The sequence below is a fragment of the Oncorhynchus nerka genome, linkage group LG22, assembly GCF_034236695.1.
Source record: "Oncorhynchus nerka isolate Pitt River linkage group LG22, Oner_Uvic_2.0, whole genome shotgun sequence".
NCBI classification, from domain to species: domain Eukaryota; kingdom Metazoa; phylum Chordata; class Actinopteri; order Salmoniformes; family Salmonidae; genus Oncorhynchus; species Oncorhynchus nerka.
Genome location: NC_088417.1, coordinates 21,853,013 through 21,872,356, shown reverse-complemented (window position 1 = coordinate 21,872,356; position 19,344 = coordinate 21,853,013). Strand labels below are relative to the sequence as shown.

The 19,344-nt window shown below is 42.2% G+C and overlaps 2 protein-coding genes across 3 annotated transcripts in view; one reads left to right on the top strand and one right to left on the bottom strand.

The window, feature by feature from the left end:
- Positions 1 to 6,643: 6,643 nt before the first annotated feature.
- On the bottom strand, positions 6,644 to 17,740 carry pex2 (peroxisomal biogenesis factor 2). The gene is made up of 3 exons (XM_029626516.2): positions 17,633 to 17,740; positions 8,077 to 8,570; positions 6,644 to 7,806 (listed from the first exon to the last, which is right to left on the bottom strand). Exons 1-3 carry the CDS (start codon positions 17,634 to 17,636, stop codon positions 7,321 to 7,323), a joined length of 984 nt encoding a protein of 327 aa, XP_029482376.1. The 5' UTR covers positions 17,637 to 17,740; the 3' UTR covers positions 6,644 to 7,320.
- Positions 17,741 to 18,231: 491 nt separating this feature from the next.
- LOC115104505 (trichohyalin-like) overlaps positions 18,232 to 19,344 on the top strand; it is a 173,689-nt gene continuing 172,576 nt past the window's right edge. The window contains exon 1 of one of the 2 annotated variants that reach the window (XM_065007063.1): positions 18,232 to 18,829. In XM_065007063.1, the coding sequence (XP_064863135.1) occupies positions 18,581 to 18,829 (249 nt within the window). In that variant the 5' untranslated portion in view covers positions 18,232 to 18,580. The remainder of the gene's footprint in view (positions 18,830 to 19,344) is intronic. The other variant, XM_065007062.1, reaches the window with a different exon arrangement.

The window sequence follows — 19,344 nt, the reverse complement described above, 5'->3', positions numbered from 1 at the left end:
CCAAATCAAATCAAATCAAATCAAATCAAATGTATTTATATAGCCCTTCGTACATCAGCTGATATCTCAAAGTGCTGTACAGAAACCCAGCCTAAAACCCCAAACAGCAAGCAATGCAGGTGTAGAAGCACGGTGGCTAGGAAAAATTCCCTAGAAAGGCCAAAACCTAGGAAGAAACCTAGAGAGGAACCAGGCTATGTGGGGTGGCCAGTCCTCTTCTGGCTGTGCCGGGTGAAGAATATAACAGAACATGGCCAAGATTTTCAAATGTTCATAAATGACCAGCATGGTCAAATAATAATAAGGCAGAACAGTTGAAACTGGAGCAGCAGCACGGCCAGGTGGACTGGGGACAGCAAGGAGTCATCATGTCAGGTAGTCCTGAGGCATGGTCTAGGGCTCAGGTCCTCCGAGAGAGAGAAAGAAAGAGAGAATTAGAGAGAGCACACTTAAATTCACACAGGACACCGAATAGGACAGGAGAAGTACTCCAGATATAACAAACTGACCCTAGCTCCCCGACACATAAACTACTGCAGCATAAATACTGGAGGCTGAGACAGGAGGGGTCAGGAGACACTGTGGCCCCATCCGAGGACACCCCCAGACAGGGCCAAACAGGAAGGATATAACCCCACCTACTTTGCCAAAGCACAGCCCCCACACCACTAGAGGGATATCTTCAACCACCAACTGGATGTCCATCACCCGAAGGACATCTAGCCAACTAGACACAACTGTTGGAAGCAATGGAGTGCCTGGAATGGGCCAGTATCACTGTGGAATGCTTTCAGCACCTTGTAGATTCCATGCCCTGACAAATTGCAGCTCAATATTAGGAAGGTGTTCAGTGTTCCTAATGTTTGGTGTACTCAGTGTAACCCTTTGTGGAATGACTATTCTTTTTGTGTTTTTTTTAATATTCCAGTGTTCTTTTACGGGATCTTACAGTTCAATTTATCCTGGAAATGTATGGTTTCCTAATGCTGCTACTGACACAGACTTCTAATCATTACTAGTCATTTCACACCATGAGGTAATAGTAGTTCAGAAGCCTAAATGACACCCGTTTCTGCTAGTGAATGGAAGCGTGGAGGAATCCAAGCTATTGTGCTATACTCATTATACATTCTCTGACTGCAAGCCCAGGAACCTGCTCCAATTAGGCAACACATAGCACACACACAATCTTCTCAACACACACAGTAGTAGGTAAAGTACAAAGGCATTACTCTGACTAAAAAAAGAGCTTTTACTTCTTTAAACTATTAATCAGGAAAATCAAGGTTCTTCCATCAAAGCAATGAAGATGAGGATCAGGATGGAGGCGGGGCTAGATGGAGGAGGGGCTAGATGGAGGAGGGGCTAGAGCTGCTCATCAAAGAGAGAGTCTAGTTAGTGGGATTCTCCACCATCTTTCCATTCTCTTAAACCTCTACGTGAGAGGGGGCACGGGGGCAATTTGTTCCTTAAATGGCTCAGTCTGAATGTACAGATTGCTTTTGCATAGCCAAGGAATCTGCAGCAGAGAGAGAGAGAGAATAATACAGAAAGATCCACAGAAAGATAATCAGGGTCAGAGAATGAGAGAGTTTCAGAGAGAGACAGAATACCTCCAAGAACAAAACCTATTGTAGCTGTACTCAAATTGCAAGTAAATTAATAAGCGTAATACAGTTTATGTTTCTAAGGGATTTGATAGGGACATACTATATGGTAATATACACAATAGAATATAATATAATATACAGAATAGGCTATCATGTCCTACTGTTAGGACAAAACATGTTTTTGGCATTAACGTTCATCATATATGCATACTTGATCTCTCTACGGGAGTTGCTGTACATTAATGCAATGTGCAATGCATTAAATATTGACTAGCAACCTTTTCTATGGCTTTAGACATCACTGCAAGATTCATTAGTGAATGCCCTTGACATATTGTAGAGCATATGTTTTCTATAATAGGGCAATTCCACGCCAGCGGGAGCGGAAAATATTTTTGCTATCTCAAATTGTCAATTCTCAAATATAAACTTCATTGGGAGGAAGGATCTTTGAAATGCTTTTTACATTTGTATCACAAACCATTTTGGGGAAATCATGATGAAAGTGGCTGTTTTAGACCCTTTTTAGACCTATATATGTATCCTTTAAGACCCTATGATCTGTGAACCCTACATGATACAGACAACATGTGCCATGGATTATGTCTTGTTTCTGAGAAGAAGAAAAAAATCACATGAATATATTCAACATAACAACATATTCGTATTAATATCTCGAAAGTACCCTTTTGGATTTTGTTTTCATTTTAAGACGTGTTATTTGGAACAATATACTCTACAAGTACATCACATTTCCAGAGTGGAATTTCTGCTAATTATGAAGGTTTGATACATTTTATGAGCACCATCAACACAGTGAATGGGAAAATGGATTCAAAATGGAATGCCCTCAGTGGGTGACATGCTGAATGTGTAATCCTAAAGGAGGGCTGTGATTAGTTGATGACCTATGTCAATTTCTATGTAATAAATGGGTCAGATTATTAAAAGTATCAGAGTGCCCACTAATGGAAATGTTATGTGTTTGAAGAGTATATTGATTATTGTCACAAACAATATGTAAAAAAATAAGCTAAATCAAAAAGGGTCGTTTGAGATATTAATAGTAGTACCCATTTCCTGCAACCAAGTTACCAAATCGCCCTCCAGTGGTCTCATGAGCGGAAGGTTATTCAAATAAATGATTAATATTATTAATAATGAATTAGTCAAACTTTTTTTTTTTTTAAACAGACGAAAATCCAGTGTTTCTATATCAAGTGGTGAATACATTTCAACTCTATATCTCACATTGTACAGGTGTCTTTTTTTAAGCGCATAACCGTGTGTGTGAGGTATATACTTTTGTTTGAAATTTGATTTGTTTAAGACAATCCATAAAAACTCTCTGACCCTGATTTAGCCTACTGCAGTAAAAGGTTATTAATATGTTTAATGTTGAATAAATGCATGTGAACATGTGTATTTCAGAATCTAGACACAGTTCATATTTGAGAGAACACTATAAGGCAGGGGTATTCATCCATTCTTTTTTCCCAGGGAACCCCTCCCAGGCAAAAAAACTAACATTTCCCTCCTTGTTTATCACCAGGCGAATGATAGTGGAATGGAGAAATCAATGTTTTAAAATGAATTCATTTGGCACTCTAACATAACTTATTAGCTAGGAAGGTAACTGAATGCCCATGAAAATGAATGCCCATGTAAATGAATGTCCATGTAAATGAATGCCCATGTAAATGAATGCCCAGGTAAATGAATGTCCATGTAAATGAATGCCCATGTAAATGAATGCCCAGGTAAATGAATGTCCATGTAAATGAATGCCCAGGTAAATGAATGCCCAGGTAAATGAATGTCCATGTAAATGAATGCCCAGATAAATGAATGCCCAGATAAATGAATGCCCAGGTAAATGAATGCCCATGTAAATGAATGCCCAGGTAAATGAATGCCCAGGTAAATGAATGTCCATGTAAATGAATGCCCAGGTAAATGAATGCCCAGATAAATGAATGCCCAGGTAAATGAATGCCCACGTAAATGAATGCCCAGGTAAATGAATGCCCAGATAAATGAATGCCCAGGTAAATGAATGCCCATGTAAATGAATGCCCAGGTAAATGAATGCCCGTGTCAAGAAAGCTTACTAGCAGCCAGAAACAGTTGCCGCACTGGTAGCCTATTTGCGGGGGCTTTTGTAAGATAATTCAGTGTATGTGCTCCAATGAGTGTATTTATGCTACCCATTCTAGTTCTATTATCAGCTGTATTTAACAAGAAGCAAAAAATGAGCTTGAATCCCTTTGAACATTCTATTGGTATATATTTTAATCTAGCTTTCCCTGCATGGGACTCTAGTTTTTTAATACCGCATCGAATGTACGTTCAGCAAAAAAATAAACGTCCCTTTTTCAGGACCCTGTCTTTCAAAGATAATTCGTAAAAATTCAAATAACACAGATCTTCATTGTAAAGGGTTTAAACACTGTTTCCCATGCTTGTTCAATGAACTATAAACAATTCATGCACCTGTGGAGCGGTTGTTAAGACACTAACAGCTTACAGACGGTAGGCAATTAAGGTCACAGTTATGAAAACTTAAGACACTAAAGAGGCCTTTCTACTGACTCTGAAAAACACCAAAAGAAAGATGCCCAGGGTCCCTGCTCATCTGCGTGAACGTGCCTTAGGCATGCTGTAAGGAGGCATGAGGACTGCAGATGTGGCCAGGGCAATAAATTGCAACGTCTGTACTGTGATACTCTTAAGACAGCGCTACAGGGAGACAGGACGGACAACTGATCGTCCTCGCAGTGGCAGACCATGTGTAACAACACCTGCACAGGATCAGTACATCCGAACATCACACCTTCTGGACAGGTACAGGATGGCAACAACAACTGCCCGAGTTACACCAGGAACTCACAATCCCTCCATCAGTTCTCAGACTGTCCGCAATAGGCTGAGAGAGGCTGGACTGAGGGCTTGTAGGCCTGTTGTAAGGAAGGTCCTCACCAGAAACATGAGGTAATGGACGCAGATGAATGGCACAACAATGGGCCTCAGGATCTTGTCATGGTATCTCTGTGCATTCAAATTGCCATAGATAAAATGCAATTGCGTTTGTTGTCTGTAGCTTATGCCTGCCTATACCATAACCCCACCGGCACCATCGGGCACTCTGTTCACAACCTTGACATCAGCAAACTGCTGGCCCACATGACACCATACACCATGGTCTGCAGTTGTGATGCCGGTTGGACATACTGCTAAACTCTCTAAAACTACGTTGGGGGCGGCTTATGGTAAAAAAATTAACATTAAATTCTCTGGCAACAGCTCTGGTGGACATTCCTGCAGTTAGCATTGCCAATTACACACTCCCTCAAAACTTGACACATCTGTGGCATTGTGTCATGTGACAAAACTGCACATTTCAGAATGACCTTTTATTGTCCCCAGCACAAGGTGCACCTATGTAATGAGCATGCTGTTTAATCAGCTTCTTGATATGCCACACCTGTCAGGTGGATGGATTATGTCGGCAAAGGAGAAATGCTCACTAACAGAGATGTCAAAAAATGTGTTCACAATTTCTGGGAACTTTTGTTTCAGCTCATGAAACATGGGACCAACACTTTGCATGTTGCGTTTATATTTTTGTACGGTATATTTTAATTCATTAAAATCATCCAAGGACAGGTAGGCCTACTTGACGCATGAACAGACACAGGCACATGCCCGCATGCTCATAAACGCCCCCAACATACAGAATCAGAGGCAGCATAAAAAGCATGTTGGTTAGGCATTTTAATAATTAACATGAACATCATCAGTAAATACTGTAGAATCCCTGTGTATTGATCTCATGAGCAAAAGCCCTCAATCCAAGAAACACCAAATATTTTCTTTGTGTCTAACAAATTTCATCAACTCCTTCAGAAGTGAACCAGTCAGGATGAGTGTTTGTGTGTATTAGTGAGTTTGTGTAAGCTAGACCAAACCAAACAGGCCTCAAAAGAAACTAAGCCGTCAGTAGTCTATGTGTCTGTGAGAGAGAGAGAGAGAGAGAGAGAGAGAGAGAGAGAGAGAGAGAACCAGCCTGACCAAACCCATCTCTCCACAAGGCCCCAACTCACCTATAGTCCTGATTGATTGCCTCCGCAATCAGCAATTAAGCTCTAGTGATCATCCAGAGGAGGGGTGTCTCTGCTCTCCACCAGCCCAGAGAAGGCCTCACTGGGCAGGGCTACGTTTGGCCCGGGGCTGGGCTCATTGGAGGAGGTTAACTCCAGCATAAATAAGCATCTTTGCAGTCATTACAGGGATTAGGCAGTGATTCGCCTGCAAGGAACCAAGAGGCTGCCAGAGGTTCACTACAGTTCACAGCCTGACTTATAGGGAGAGGCCCGCTGAGATTACTGAGTGTGTGTGAGAGAGGCAGAGAGAGAGAGACAGAAAGTGTATAAGTGTGTCTCCAATCTGAGCCCCTGGCTGCCCCTTGATCTTTTGCATGTTTTGGCAGTGTGAAAGGGGATAAGGAGAGATGGAGAGAGAGCAGAGTGAGAGATGGGAAGAGAATGAGAGAGAGCAGAGGGAGAGATGGGAAGAGAAGGAGAGATGGAGAGAGAGCAGAGGGAGAGGAGAGATGGGCAGAGGGAGAGGAGAGATGGGAAGAGAGCATAGGGAAATATGGAGAGAGAGGAGAGATGCAGAGGGAGAGAAGGCAAGATGGAGAGAGAGCAGATCGGAAGAGAGCATGGGGAAAGATGGAGAGACCAGAGGGAGGGAGAGAGCAGAGGGAGAGGAGAGATGGGAAGAGAAGGAGAGACCAGAGGGAGAGAGCAGAGGGAGAGGAGAGAAGGGAAGAGAAGGAGAGACCAGAGGGAGAGAGCAGAGGGAGAGGAGAGAAGGGAAGAGAAGGAGAGACCAGAGGGAGAGAGCAGAGAGAGAGGAGAGAAGGGAAGAGAAGGAGAGATGGGGAGAAGCGTGTATGTTATAACTTTCCTAAATTTCTCTCTTCACTTTAAAACAAGAAACACCCATTAAATGGGGTCATTATTTGGGTATTAATTAAATTGACTACATTTTATTAATGAACAGAATTTAGGCACAAATACAAACAGATGCAAATTTCGATAGCGGTGATGAGCAACAGAAAATCATCCATTATTTATTAGTCCCGTCAGTCATGTTTTTGCATTTTTCATCAGAACAAATATTCCCATTTGAACAGAACAGAGCAGCACAAGGCCAATTTGGGGCAAAAATCAACACATTTCTTCATCAAATATATGCTCTGTGTTTCTCCAACAGTCACTCAGAGCTGTGTGAACAAACAGGTCTGTCCAAAGTCTAACAGTAGGAATGGAGGGGCAACAGGAGCATGATGGTCAGTGAGTGTGTGCTCACATACATTATACATGGGCAGACAGGCCCTGTCTGTTCATACAACAGACTGAATCTCAGTCATCATCATCTTGTCTTTCCAGTGCATCTTCCATCGTCACCCAGAGTATCTTAAGCAAAGAAACCTTGCTCAGTTAAAGGGCCCCTCTGAGACCCTTTGTGTGTGTGTGTGTATTTCTGAATGTCTGTCTGTGTTTGTGTGTGTGCATGTGTAAATGTCAATTTTTCTATAGACACTGTGTATTGAAATCCATTCACTGTGACCTTGAGTGTCACCAAAAGCTCACTTTACAAGTAAACACGTGTTGTGTGTGTTCCGTGACTGGATGTGACATTATCATCTAGCGTGGATGTCAGTAATCTCGATCTGCAGTTTGACAGCCTTTGCCTCCCCGACTTCTACGCCACACTTAGGACATGTCAGGTAGGCGTCGGCGATGGAGTGACTCTTGACGCAGTAGTAACAGAACACATGACCACAACCTACCATGTGAGGCATGGTAGGCCACTCCCCACACAGAGCACACTCCTTCCAAACCGCTGAGCCCTCTCTCACCCCCTCCTCCCCTCCCTCACCCACTCCTAGGGGGTAGAGAAGTGAATACATGGTTGTCTTGATCTTCCTCATGTTGACTAGAGGGAGGAGGAAGATGAGGAACTCAGCGAAGCCATGCCACAGCAGCTCTCTATTCATGTACTGGAAGGCTGCATCCCGGACCGCCTGGGGCTTAGTGAACACCGCACGGATACCCAGGATCCTTTCTGTCAGAGATGGGTGGCGCCCCTTCCTCAGGAACACCAGGAAGTTGATCAGATTGGCTACCTGGGGAGATATCAGCAGCATGAGTAACAGCTAGACCAGGGTTTCCCAAACTCGGTCCTCGGGACCCCAAGAGCTGCATGTTTTGGATTTTGTCCGAGCACTACACAGCCGATTCAAATACTCAACTAATCATCAAGCTTTGATAATTTGAATCAGCTGTGTAGTGTTCGGGCAAAAACCAAAACGTGCATGCCTTGGGGTCCCGAGGACGAAGTATGGAAAACGCTAAGCTAGCCAATCAAAACTCAGAACTTTACTTTATGACCCTACCTGGGTAAGGCCGGTGATCAGAGAAAGAACTCGACGCAGTCCCAGACGCAGACCTCCATTGGCCGGGGGACTGCCGCCCAGCCCCAACCCCAGGGAGAGGAGCAAGCTGTGGGATCGCTCCGTCAGCCAGCGGGGGCCGACTGTCAGCAGGGCCAGGCCCAGCCTCTGTCTCCTGCTCAGGGCCCTGTAGCGCTGGGATAGTGACAGAGTGTTGTGGTAACGGAGGTTCATCATAGACTGGCCCACCGTAGCACTGTTGGGGTAGACTGTGAACCTCCAGAGAAGGAGCTGGAGCAGGGCCTTGAGTTCAGGCTCCACAGGAGTGAGCAGGCCTGGGCGGAAGTGTTGGAAACACTGGGAGAACTGGTTCCACACCAGCTGGTCCAGAGCAGAGTCCAGCTCAAAGGCATCCAGCTGGTTGATCCTCAAGACAGGAGTCTGAGGGTCTGGACCTGAACCTCCCTCTGGTGGCGGATGGGCTCCTCCGGTAGAAGCTGAAGAAGATGAGAATAAGAAAATGGTACTTGTAGGCTACATCACATACATACAGTATGCAATACAATTGATTTATCAAAGGTGCTCCACAGTAACATAGGCCTAAATCCCCAAAGAAAGACTCCAAACTTTTGGCAAGAATAAACTGTCTTGGAAGGACAAAACCTTGAGAGGGACCAGATGCAAAGGGATACTTTGACATTTTGGCAATGAAGCCCTTTATGTACTTCCACTAAGTCCGATGAACTCGTGGACACAATTTGAATGTCTCTGCATCCAGAATGAAGGAAGTTCGAGGTATTTTTGCGAGCCAATGCTAAGTGCAATGACGAAGTCTACAGGAACAGCTGGCATTCTAGCTGTCATATAGACGTCCAGTCTTTGCCCTAACGCTAGCCAGCAACTTCCTTCAAACTGTATACAAGAGACATAAAAATGGTATCCCTGATTTCATCTGACTGAGGAAGTACTGTAGATAAAGGTCTGCATTGCCAAAATCTCAAAAGGAGATGTTGCTTTTTTACAATCAAATACATTGTTTTGTAAATGCCATGTTATAGAAAGGTCCAGATTTCACTTGTTTTTGAGAAACTTAACGCAACCAGCGATTCATTTCCTCATCCTTGTTGTGTAGTACAGGGATTCTACAAAAGGTTCCAAAAACACCCAAATACATCCTTTTAGAAACTGAAACGCTGTCAGTATATCGGCAAATTGGCGGGCAAAAATACCGATTTCGATTGTTATGTAAACTTGAAATCGACCCTGATTAATCCGATTAATCGGTCGACCTCTAGTCCAAACACACCAAGACAACCGAGAAGAGGGCACGACAAAGCCTATTCCCCCTCAGGAAACTAAAAAGATTAAACTGGCCTTCTTTAGACTAGTTGAGTATTTGGAGCATCAGCATTTGTGGGTTCGATTACAGGCTCAACATGGCCAGAAACAAATAACTTTCTTCCCGAAACTGGTCAGTCTACTCTTGTTCTGAGAAATGAAGGCTATTCCATGCGAGAAACTGCCAAGAAACTGAAGATCTAGTACAACACTGTGTACTACTCCCTTCACAGAACAGCGCAACCTGTCTCTAACCAGAATAGGATTGGGAGGCCCCGGTGCAAACCTGAGCAAGAGGACAAGTATATTAGATTGTCTAGTTTGAGAAACAGACGCCTCACAAGTCCTCAACTGGCAGCTTCATTAAATAGTACCCACAAAACACCAGTTTCAACGTCAACAGTGAAGAGGCGACCCAGGATGCTGGCCTTCTAGGCAGAGTTGCAAAGAAAAAGACATATCTCAGACTGGCCAATAAAAAGAAAATATTTAGATGGGCAAAAGAACACAGACACTGGACAGAGGGAATATCTAAGGAAGGTTTCTCAAAAACAAGTGAAATTGCAACAACAACAACAAAGTGTCTGGACCCTCTATAACCCTCTATAACATGCTGTTTACATTAACAATGTAGATTTGGTTGTAAAAATTGTTGCTAAATTCTCCTTTAAGATGAGAAGTCCATCCTATTATCCATTTTTATAGTGGATCTGAAATCACTTTTCACATGTAAAACCCATCCTAAATGTGGCCTTTGAGTGTTGCAATGCGGAGGCACATGGGGTCTTAAGACACACACACACACACACGGTCTTAGCCGAGATAGGGTTGTGCGGAAGAATCACATCAACAGGGATTAGCCTAATGGCGCAGTCTTGGCTACACCGTAACCATCTGCCAATATGGAACTATTTCACTCCCCGGTGGACTCTATATGAGATCCCACCACTGTGACGTCTGGATGACTCCTCACTGAGTGTGTCTGTGTGAGTCCATGTTTGTATCGTCCTTGGTTTATCTCTCTCTACCCCCCCCCCCCCCCACCCCAAATGAAATGGTTTAGAAATGAAAGGCTGAAGGAGAGAAAAAGAGACAGACCTTTGTGCTGTGGTGAACAGGATTTGTTACGTGGCTTTAAGAGATTTCAGCTCTGGAATGGAAATATGGCAGCTTTGACTGAAGGGGTCAGTTGTGACATTTAGACCGAGTTACATTCTAATAAGCAGCACTGCGGTGCTTAGAGTTTATTTTGGTCCATAAGAACATCCTGCATTCATGATGTTTCAATAGACTTCAGATGATACAGTACCACCCAGTTACATTTAGAAATGAATGAAATAGGTGACATTTTAAAGGAAAAAAGTCATTCAAGTTTAATTTAATTCATGACACTATTTACGAGTGCGGCATACAATGTCTATTATACGAATGTTAGAATTTAATTTATAAAGTAGCCTAAAACTTACAAGAAAATAAGTACCGGTAGGTGAATATCAAAGAATTACATAAAGATTCTAATATATATCACCTAATTTAATATGTCACATCATTTAGGTGACATAGCTAAGCATAATTGGCCCTTGGTAAATAATAATACACTTAATTTGTATAGTGCTTTCATTCAAATGATCTCAAAGCTCTACTGAGAAACAAATGAAGTAGTAGCCTCATGTTTGTATGCACTGCCTCAGTGTGGGCGTATGCGCATGCCTGCATGTGTGTGTGTCAATCAGGTAGGCAGGCAGGGACATACGGAGATAATCCACAGGTCCACAGCGCCAAATAACCACACAGTGCCAAGTGTGAGAAATAGCCCCCTCTCTCCATCCCTTCCTCCTTCCCTCCCTCTTGGGAGAATCCCCTGGCCTGGTACTCCCTTCAACGCTGTTATTGAGCAGTTGACAAGTTATGAATGAAAATGGTTTATTTGGGAACACAGTATTGACAGCCGGCTATCAATAGTACTGTGGCTATTGTCAGGGGCTTGTCAATATTAATGTAATTATGATGTAAGAGGATGAGAGAGATGTTAGAGTCAGGCCACTGTAACGTCTTCTAGACACACACACACACACACACACACACACATCAATAGCAGGATTACTATTGACAGCTACCCTCAGACTCTCAGCTATATGCCAAATACATAACAGCCCCACACTTCAGTCAATACTCTCTGCCTATAAAATGAAGTAGTGAAATTTACAGGGCTTTCACCACAGAACTGGAAATCTATGGCTCTTATGTAATGGTCAGAAGTCGCCGATCAATGGGCAGTGGTTAGGCCTATTGTAAATAAAGGACATACACTTACAGAGGCATGAAAGAGCAAACACACACACACACACACACACACACACGCACAAAGATTATGTTCAAGCATTGAACAGGAGCCATCGACTTCATAATGGATCAACACAGGGAGAATGCCCTCTCCTGGAGCTGGTGAGTGAGTAGAGTGAGAGTGAGAGAGAGGACTGACTGACTGAGTGTGGGTTATTGCCTAAAGTTATCTACTATAGGCCTAGTTCTGAAATCAATACAAAACAAGTAAAAATCTAGAAGCCTACACATTTCATGGGGTAAATGTAATGATTTTTAAATTCTATATTTAAGATTGCTTCAAACAACAGCATTTTGGGGATGTTTAGAGATTTAGGGAAGTCTGAGGCCAAATGAATCATTACTAGGACAATGTCAATACACAACATATGGATATACTGCCACAACAACAAGGCTAGCACAAAGGGTTTATATGGAGCAAAAACCACTCCTGCACCATGACAAATAATAGGATAAAAACATGAGCGCTCCGCGGCATCCAAGCTGTAGTCTGCTGCTCCAATCAGGGCTTATGACAACTGGCGCAAAGTGACGAATGAGTGACAGATAAGATTGCGGCATATCAACTGTCACCCCCACCCCTAGGCATCATCCTGTCGGCTACGATCTACTGATGGAAAAAGGGATAGGGAAGAAAAAAAAAGAACAGAAAAAACCCAGAGTGAAAACAGATAAGCACAAACTGCTCAATGACAACACTCTGACCTTGAGTCTGTCTGGTTGTCACAACTGGACAGGACATTCCTGAAGAGAACATAGCAGCTCAGCTCCAAGCAAGGCTAGAAGGAATCAAGGGAATTTGGGAGGGTGGCTAGACTGTCATCTTGACCTTCGGTTTAGACATAGTGCCAGGGATGGCACCTTTAGGACAAGAGATAGAGAGGGAACGGGGGTGGGTGTCTTGATCCCCAAAGGACAGGACACATAATAGTGATATTATCCCTATCTTTTTCTGATCACTGAAGCATAATTATATATATATATATATATATATATATATATATATAAGCCTCCTTCAGATATAAAATGCCTAATATATGTATGCCTGGCTTTGTATATAAGCAATTATTATGCATCAAACTCCTGGCTTAGACTCTCGTACACAAAAACCAAGGCAGTTAGCTTTGCTTGTTAGCCTACATTCTCTGAACTAAAATATAAACTGTTACAATTGGCTCTCCTACTGTGTGGAATATGCCTTTGGCTCTCAGCCTACATTTCTCCTCTCATGTAAATGAATTTGTGTAAAAGGTCTGGAGAATGTAACCTTCCATTCTAAGCACTCAAACCTCTTTTATTCCTCTCTTTATTGCTCTTTTCTCTCTGGCCAGAGTGCTAGGCCTACTAATGTTTTCTCAATGAAAATGAATGAGAATGTCAGTTTTGGAACTTTTAAAAAGTGATGTCATGGCCATTACAGGTATGCTAAGATTAGCCAGGCGGTAAGAGGACTAATTGTTATGAGTCTGTTTCATAAAAAATAGATGCGTGTAAATGCACAGAGTGGTCCTAGACCCTGGCTCCCTCTCTCTCTTGGTGTGTGTGTGTGTGTTGCACTCAAATGCTTAATCAGGACTCCCCTACTCACCGGAAACTAGGGTTGCAAACTGACTAGGGTTGGAACTTTCAATAAATTCCCTGGATTTCCAGAAATCCTGGTTGGAGGATCCCAGATTTCCTGCTTATTCCCTCCTGATTCCGGGAAACCTCTAACTCTGATTTTTGGGAAAACCAGGGAATTTATTGAAAGTTTAATAAATTTTGCAACTCTCTACCTAACACCATAGAGAGCCAGAGGGCGAGGGGGGCCTAGTTAATGCCTGAAAAAAAATATCACTTCTGCCTGACACAAAGATTTGTGCTCTGCTTAATCTGGTTTGCTCAGAACGTAAATTATTTAGGAGAATTAATTGATTTTGTGAGTACAAAGGTGGAAGATACAAAGCTTGTATGAGTAATAAGTACAGCAGGGTTTGCAGGAAAACAACTTAAAAACTCATGAAACATTTAGGAGGCCAAGGAAGTGCATTGAATGGTGAAGTAAGAACAGTTAATGAATGAGACATTTTTTGTTGTGTCTGATGAAGTAATGCGCAACTGCTGTGGCCTAACCTCATGCAAATAAAATGTGTAGCGTTAAGAATTTTTGATCAACTAATGCATGACAGAAGACAAACGGTGATGTGCAAACTTTTGTTCTCATGTTTTGTTCTCATCAGTTGTACACAGCAATTAAAAACGATTGAGGAAATGGAAAGCTTAACGTGCCAGAGTGCCAGACAGACCCTGGCTTGTGAAGACCCAAGCACTGTTTTTTTCTTCTCTCTAAAGCGGACAAGGAATGCTGTTAAAAGATGTGCTCATGTCTGGAGCAGTCACTCATCACAGTAAAAACACTTCACAGAAACGTGCTGGGGTGATGAGTAGCCTAAACTCGTCTGAGGCCTGAAGGCTTGCGTTAGCTCCCCAAGCAAATGCCTAGGCTTTAGCTCAGCAGGCTAACAGAGTGTTGAGGCTTTTAGGCTAGACGAACCAAGTTCAAACACAGCCTGTCAGACGACTACCCCTGCCGACATTTGAACTTTGGATTCATTACAAACATTCCGACTGAACAACCCTTTTAGAGGACAGGGTCTGAGTGTAGAGAGCTTTTTCAAATGAGTGCAGCAGACAAAGCCGTGTCCATGTTAATGCCTGTTAGAGAAATCTATAGCTGACCTCTTGACCTCTAGCTGAGATCACACCCCAGTTTAACTTCACAAATTCCCTTAAAAACCCACTCAATATGCTAAGTGTTCTCTCTCTCTCTCTCTCACCCAGTGTAATCATCTGCTCTAGATTCTCTTGATAACAACACTCATTCCTAGTTCTTAATTCGTAAAGTCTACACATATCAGCCATTTAACAAAAAACGCAAAGCTCCTCCATTTTGATAATAAGGCAAGAGCATTACGTGATAATCAGTCAGAGGATTAGGTTGGCACGAGGCAAAATGGCCAGCTACAGAGTAATTGTAAAAGAGAGATAGATTTTTTTTAAATGAATAGAATAGAGGACGATGATTGAGGGGATAGGGATGGAGTGAGTGGCCTCTTGAAAATCAATAAAATCACCTACTGTACAGAAATAATGACATCTCTTTCTCTCTCTCTGCTTTTAGACTGGCCTGGAGTGAGATAAGCTTAAGGCTGAAATGACAGTATAGCCTACTGCAATAACCAAATGTACAGTACACTAATTAATACCTAAGGGGATAATTCCTGTTATAATATAGCCTATATCCAGTCAAGTTTGGACACACCTACTCATTCAAGGGTTTATCTTTATTTTTACCATTTTCTACATTGTAGAATAATAGTGATGATAACAAAACTATGAAATAACCCACATGGAATCATGTAGTAACCAAAAATATATTAGATTTCACATTCTTCAAAGTAGCCACCCTTTGCCTTGATGGCAGCTTTGCACAATCTTGGCATTCTCTCAACCAGCTTCACCTGGAATGCTTTTCAACAGTCTTGAAGGAGTTCCCACATATGCTGAGCACTTGTTGGCTGCTTTTCCTTCACACTGCGGTCCAACTTATCCCAAACCATCTCAATTGGGTTGAGGTCAGGTGATTGTGGAGGCCAGGTCATCTGATGCAGCAATCCATCACTCTCCTTCTTGGTCAAATAGCCCTTACACAGCCTGACGGTGTGTCAGGTCATTATCCTGCTGAAAAACAAATGATAGTCCCATTAAGTGAAAACCAGATGAGATGGCATATCGCTGCAAAATGCTGTGGTATCCATGCTGGTTAAGTGTGCCTTGAATTCTAAATAAATCACTGACAGTGTCACCAGCAAAGCAAGCCCACACCATCACACCTCGTCCTCCATGCTTCACGGCGGGAACCACACATGCGGAGATCATCCGTTCACCTACTTTGCATCTCACAAAGACACAGCAGTTGGAACCAAAAATCACAAATTTGGACTCATCAGACCAAAGGACAGATTCCCACCGGTTTAATGCCCATTGCTCAAGTTTCTTTGCCCAAGCAAGTCTCTTCTTCTTATTGGTGTCCTTCGGTAGTGGTTTCTTTGCAGCAATTCAACCATGAAGGCCTGATTCACACAGTCTCCTCTGAACAGTTGAAGTTGAGATGTGTCTGTTACTTGAACTCTGTGGAGCATTTATTTGGGCTGCAATTTCTGAGGCTGGTAACTCTAATGAACTTATCCTCTGCAGCAGAGGTAACTTTGGGTCTTCCTTTCCTGTGGCGGTCCTCATGAAAGCTATCATAGTGCTTCATAGCACTTGATGGATTTTGCTACTGCACTTGAAGAAACTTTCAGAGTTCTTGAAATTTTCCAGATTGATTGACCTTCATGTCTTAAACTTATGATGGACTGTCGTTTCTTTTTGCTTATTTGAGCTGTTCTTGCCATAATACTGACAATTAACAGGCACACCTGTTATTTGAAAAGCATTCCAGGTGACTACCTCATGAAGCTGGTTGAGAGAATGCCAAGCGTGTGCAAATGATGTCATCAAGGCAAAGGGTGGCCACCTCATGAAGAATCTCAAATTTAAAATAAAACTTTTTTTTGCCTACTACATGATTCCATGTTATTTCATAGTTTTGATGCCGTCACTATTATTCTGCAATGTAGAAAAGAGTAAAAATAAAGAAAAACCCTAGAATGAGTAGGTGTGTTCAAACTTTTGACTGGTACTGTATATATATATATATATATATATATCATTTTTTGTAAACATTACAGTCGGTGGTTGGATTAATCTTGATATTCAAGTGGTGTTCTGATGATATTCAAGTAATAGGTATTAAGGTCATGATTAGTGATGGGGAAAATTGATACAGTTAAATATTGTTATTTTTGAGGATATATATCGTATTATATATTTTTGACAATATTGCAATGTTATTTTGCCGCTAGTTGGCTGTACCTGCACCAAAACTCCAGTATTTTTTCCTTCACAGCGTGTTCTCCATCCTCTTTTTTAAATAGGGAGCCAATTAGTTTTCAGCACTTTTATTTCCACGACTGATAAAAACTTGTTTTCTCATGGCTCTCTCTTGTCTCTCTGCAGCAGGCATATGGTGAAAATGTGTTTTGAAAATCCAATCACAATACATATCCTATCGACACCTAAGTATCTTGATAATATCTGGATCTTGATGTCCCTGGCAATTCCCAGCCCTTGTCATGATACAACTGCAGCTTGCTGTCAAGGTGAAACACGTCATTGGAATTTATAGCAAATAAATGTAGTACACGTTTGTATTAATTACGTCGATTGTTGCAGAACCTTTCCTCCGTTGCAAACTGTTTGCAACAGAAACCGTTTACGCCAAAGGGGAGACGGTTTGCATCGAAACGAGAGTTTCTATTGGACAAATTCAGGTAGGTCCCTCCCTTTTCCTATATTTGCTTCCGTTTGGTTCTTAAACGGTTCCCATTGCAATACGTAATTTATACACACCAGGGATGTAATCATTAGTCCAAAGAGTAGCGTTTTGCAACGAAAACAGTTTATATTAGACAGATTCAGATAGGTCCCCGTTTCGTTCCTAGTGAATAGACCCCAGCTTGACCGCTATACTGACATTTTGATAGTGTGCAGTGGATAGTATTTGAAAGCGACACAGCTCATCGATACTGAACTGTACAATAATGCAAATCAAAGCACAGAAGAAGACATGGCACATGAGTATACATTCCAACGAAGTAGCGTATGCATTGCCCACTGTTCGCAATATATCTCGCGCAAATATATCGATTGCCGTTTAAACGTAATTGGAATATGCAGCCAATATAACTTGGCAATGGATTGTATTTCATATGACATAAAGGGGACCGATATTTACCCATTGTTTTGCTTGAAATCGACCGTTTGTCACCTAGATGTGAACGCACTTCATTTCCGGGTTGTCAACGCTAACCACTCCTCTAAAAGCGAACGGGCCAATCGACAAATGAGTGCCCAGCAGCAAGCATGTTTAGCCAATTGCATCAGGTCGCTGATTAAGCGATGGCGCACACTGTCATATCTATTGGGTGAAATGCCACAGTGTGCCGTCACTGCAGCAATATTTGTGTGTCCTGTTGCCACAAGGAAAGGGCAACTAGTGAAGAACAAATACCATTGTAAATACAACCGATATTTATGTTTATATTTCCCCCTTTGTACATCATTACAACACTGTATATAGACATACTATGACATTTGATATGTTTCACTAGTCAATAAAGCCCCTTTAATTGAAATTGAACAAACGTGTAACGCAACAGCGAGGTAAATATTAAAATCACGGCGGGAAGCATAAAGTGCATGAGGGAACGGGAAGATACCTCAAATTAGCTCAGTCGACGATGACGTTACAGTATCTCGATCAATCAATACTGCACATTTGCAGACGGAAAGCTGCTTGAGCCAATCGTATCCCTTCAAAGGGCGGGCTACTAGCTTCTCGCACACGTCAAAACTGGAAACTGATGGTTGTAGTTACCGACCTAACAACCAACTTTTCTCCAATCACTTTTACTTTTTAACGATACACATGGAAAGTATACTATTTTTTGAAAAACCATGTCTATAAGCCAAGGTTGACAGTAGAGTTTTGTTTGTCATTATACAGCATAGTTATCGAGACAACAGACCGAAACAAGAAGAGAGCAACTCTGAGTGATGATAAACAAAGCATGATAGCTAGCAAGCTAACGTTAGATAATGAATACGTGTGAGGTCATTTGAGTAATGTTTTAGCAAGTTAACCGAAAAGACAGTTCAGTTTTCAGTGAGACGAACTAGCAAAATGGATTATAAGAGCAAAAAGTCCACTCTATCCGGGGAAAAATCACAGGGGTCTGGTCACAAAAGTGACAAGCCACAGCAGAGCAACTCGACGTCAAGAGTTGATGCTGATCATGGTGGTGGGATCATTCACTGTCCTGTTACCAAGAACATGAAACACCTCCTGGATGAGTTCAAGGGGCTGTATGAGGAGAGGTTAAGACGCCTAGAGTTTGACACAAGAGGGGGCACAAATGAGGACATTTTACAGGTAGGTGAAGTGTCACTTAATTCCACAGCAGGTAATTTTCTATCATCATGTTTTCATTATGGTCATAGCTAGATGGAATACAGTTTATGTCAAATTGACGTAAAAAAATGTCTTGCATTTTAGCTAACCCTAACCGTTTTCTCACCTTAACCTAATTCCATAAATAACCTCAACCGTAACCCCACCCTTGGCATGGTTGCTGCCAGTTTAAGACCGTGTGACCCACTCTCAACTGCTACAATATATGGCGTTATGTCAATTCACATAACATTAGAGCAAGCTGGCAACATAGCCAGGTAGCCACTTGGACAAGGCCACTCAAGTTACTGCATTAAGTTTAGCTCTCTGTCCTCTGCATATACCTACTCCTTCTCTGTAACCAATTGTGACAAATAAAAAATAACAAAACAGTATCTACAGTCAGTGAGCACAATCATGATGATTATTGCTAGACAAATAACAGAGGGAAGCACAGAGCTGGTTTTATGAAGCCACAGCACTTGTAACAGGTGGTA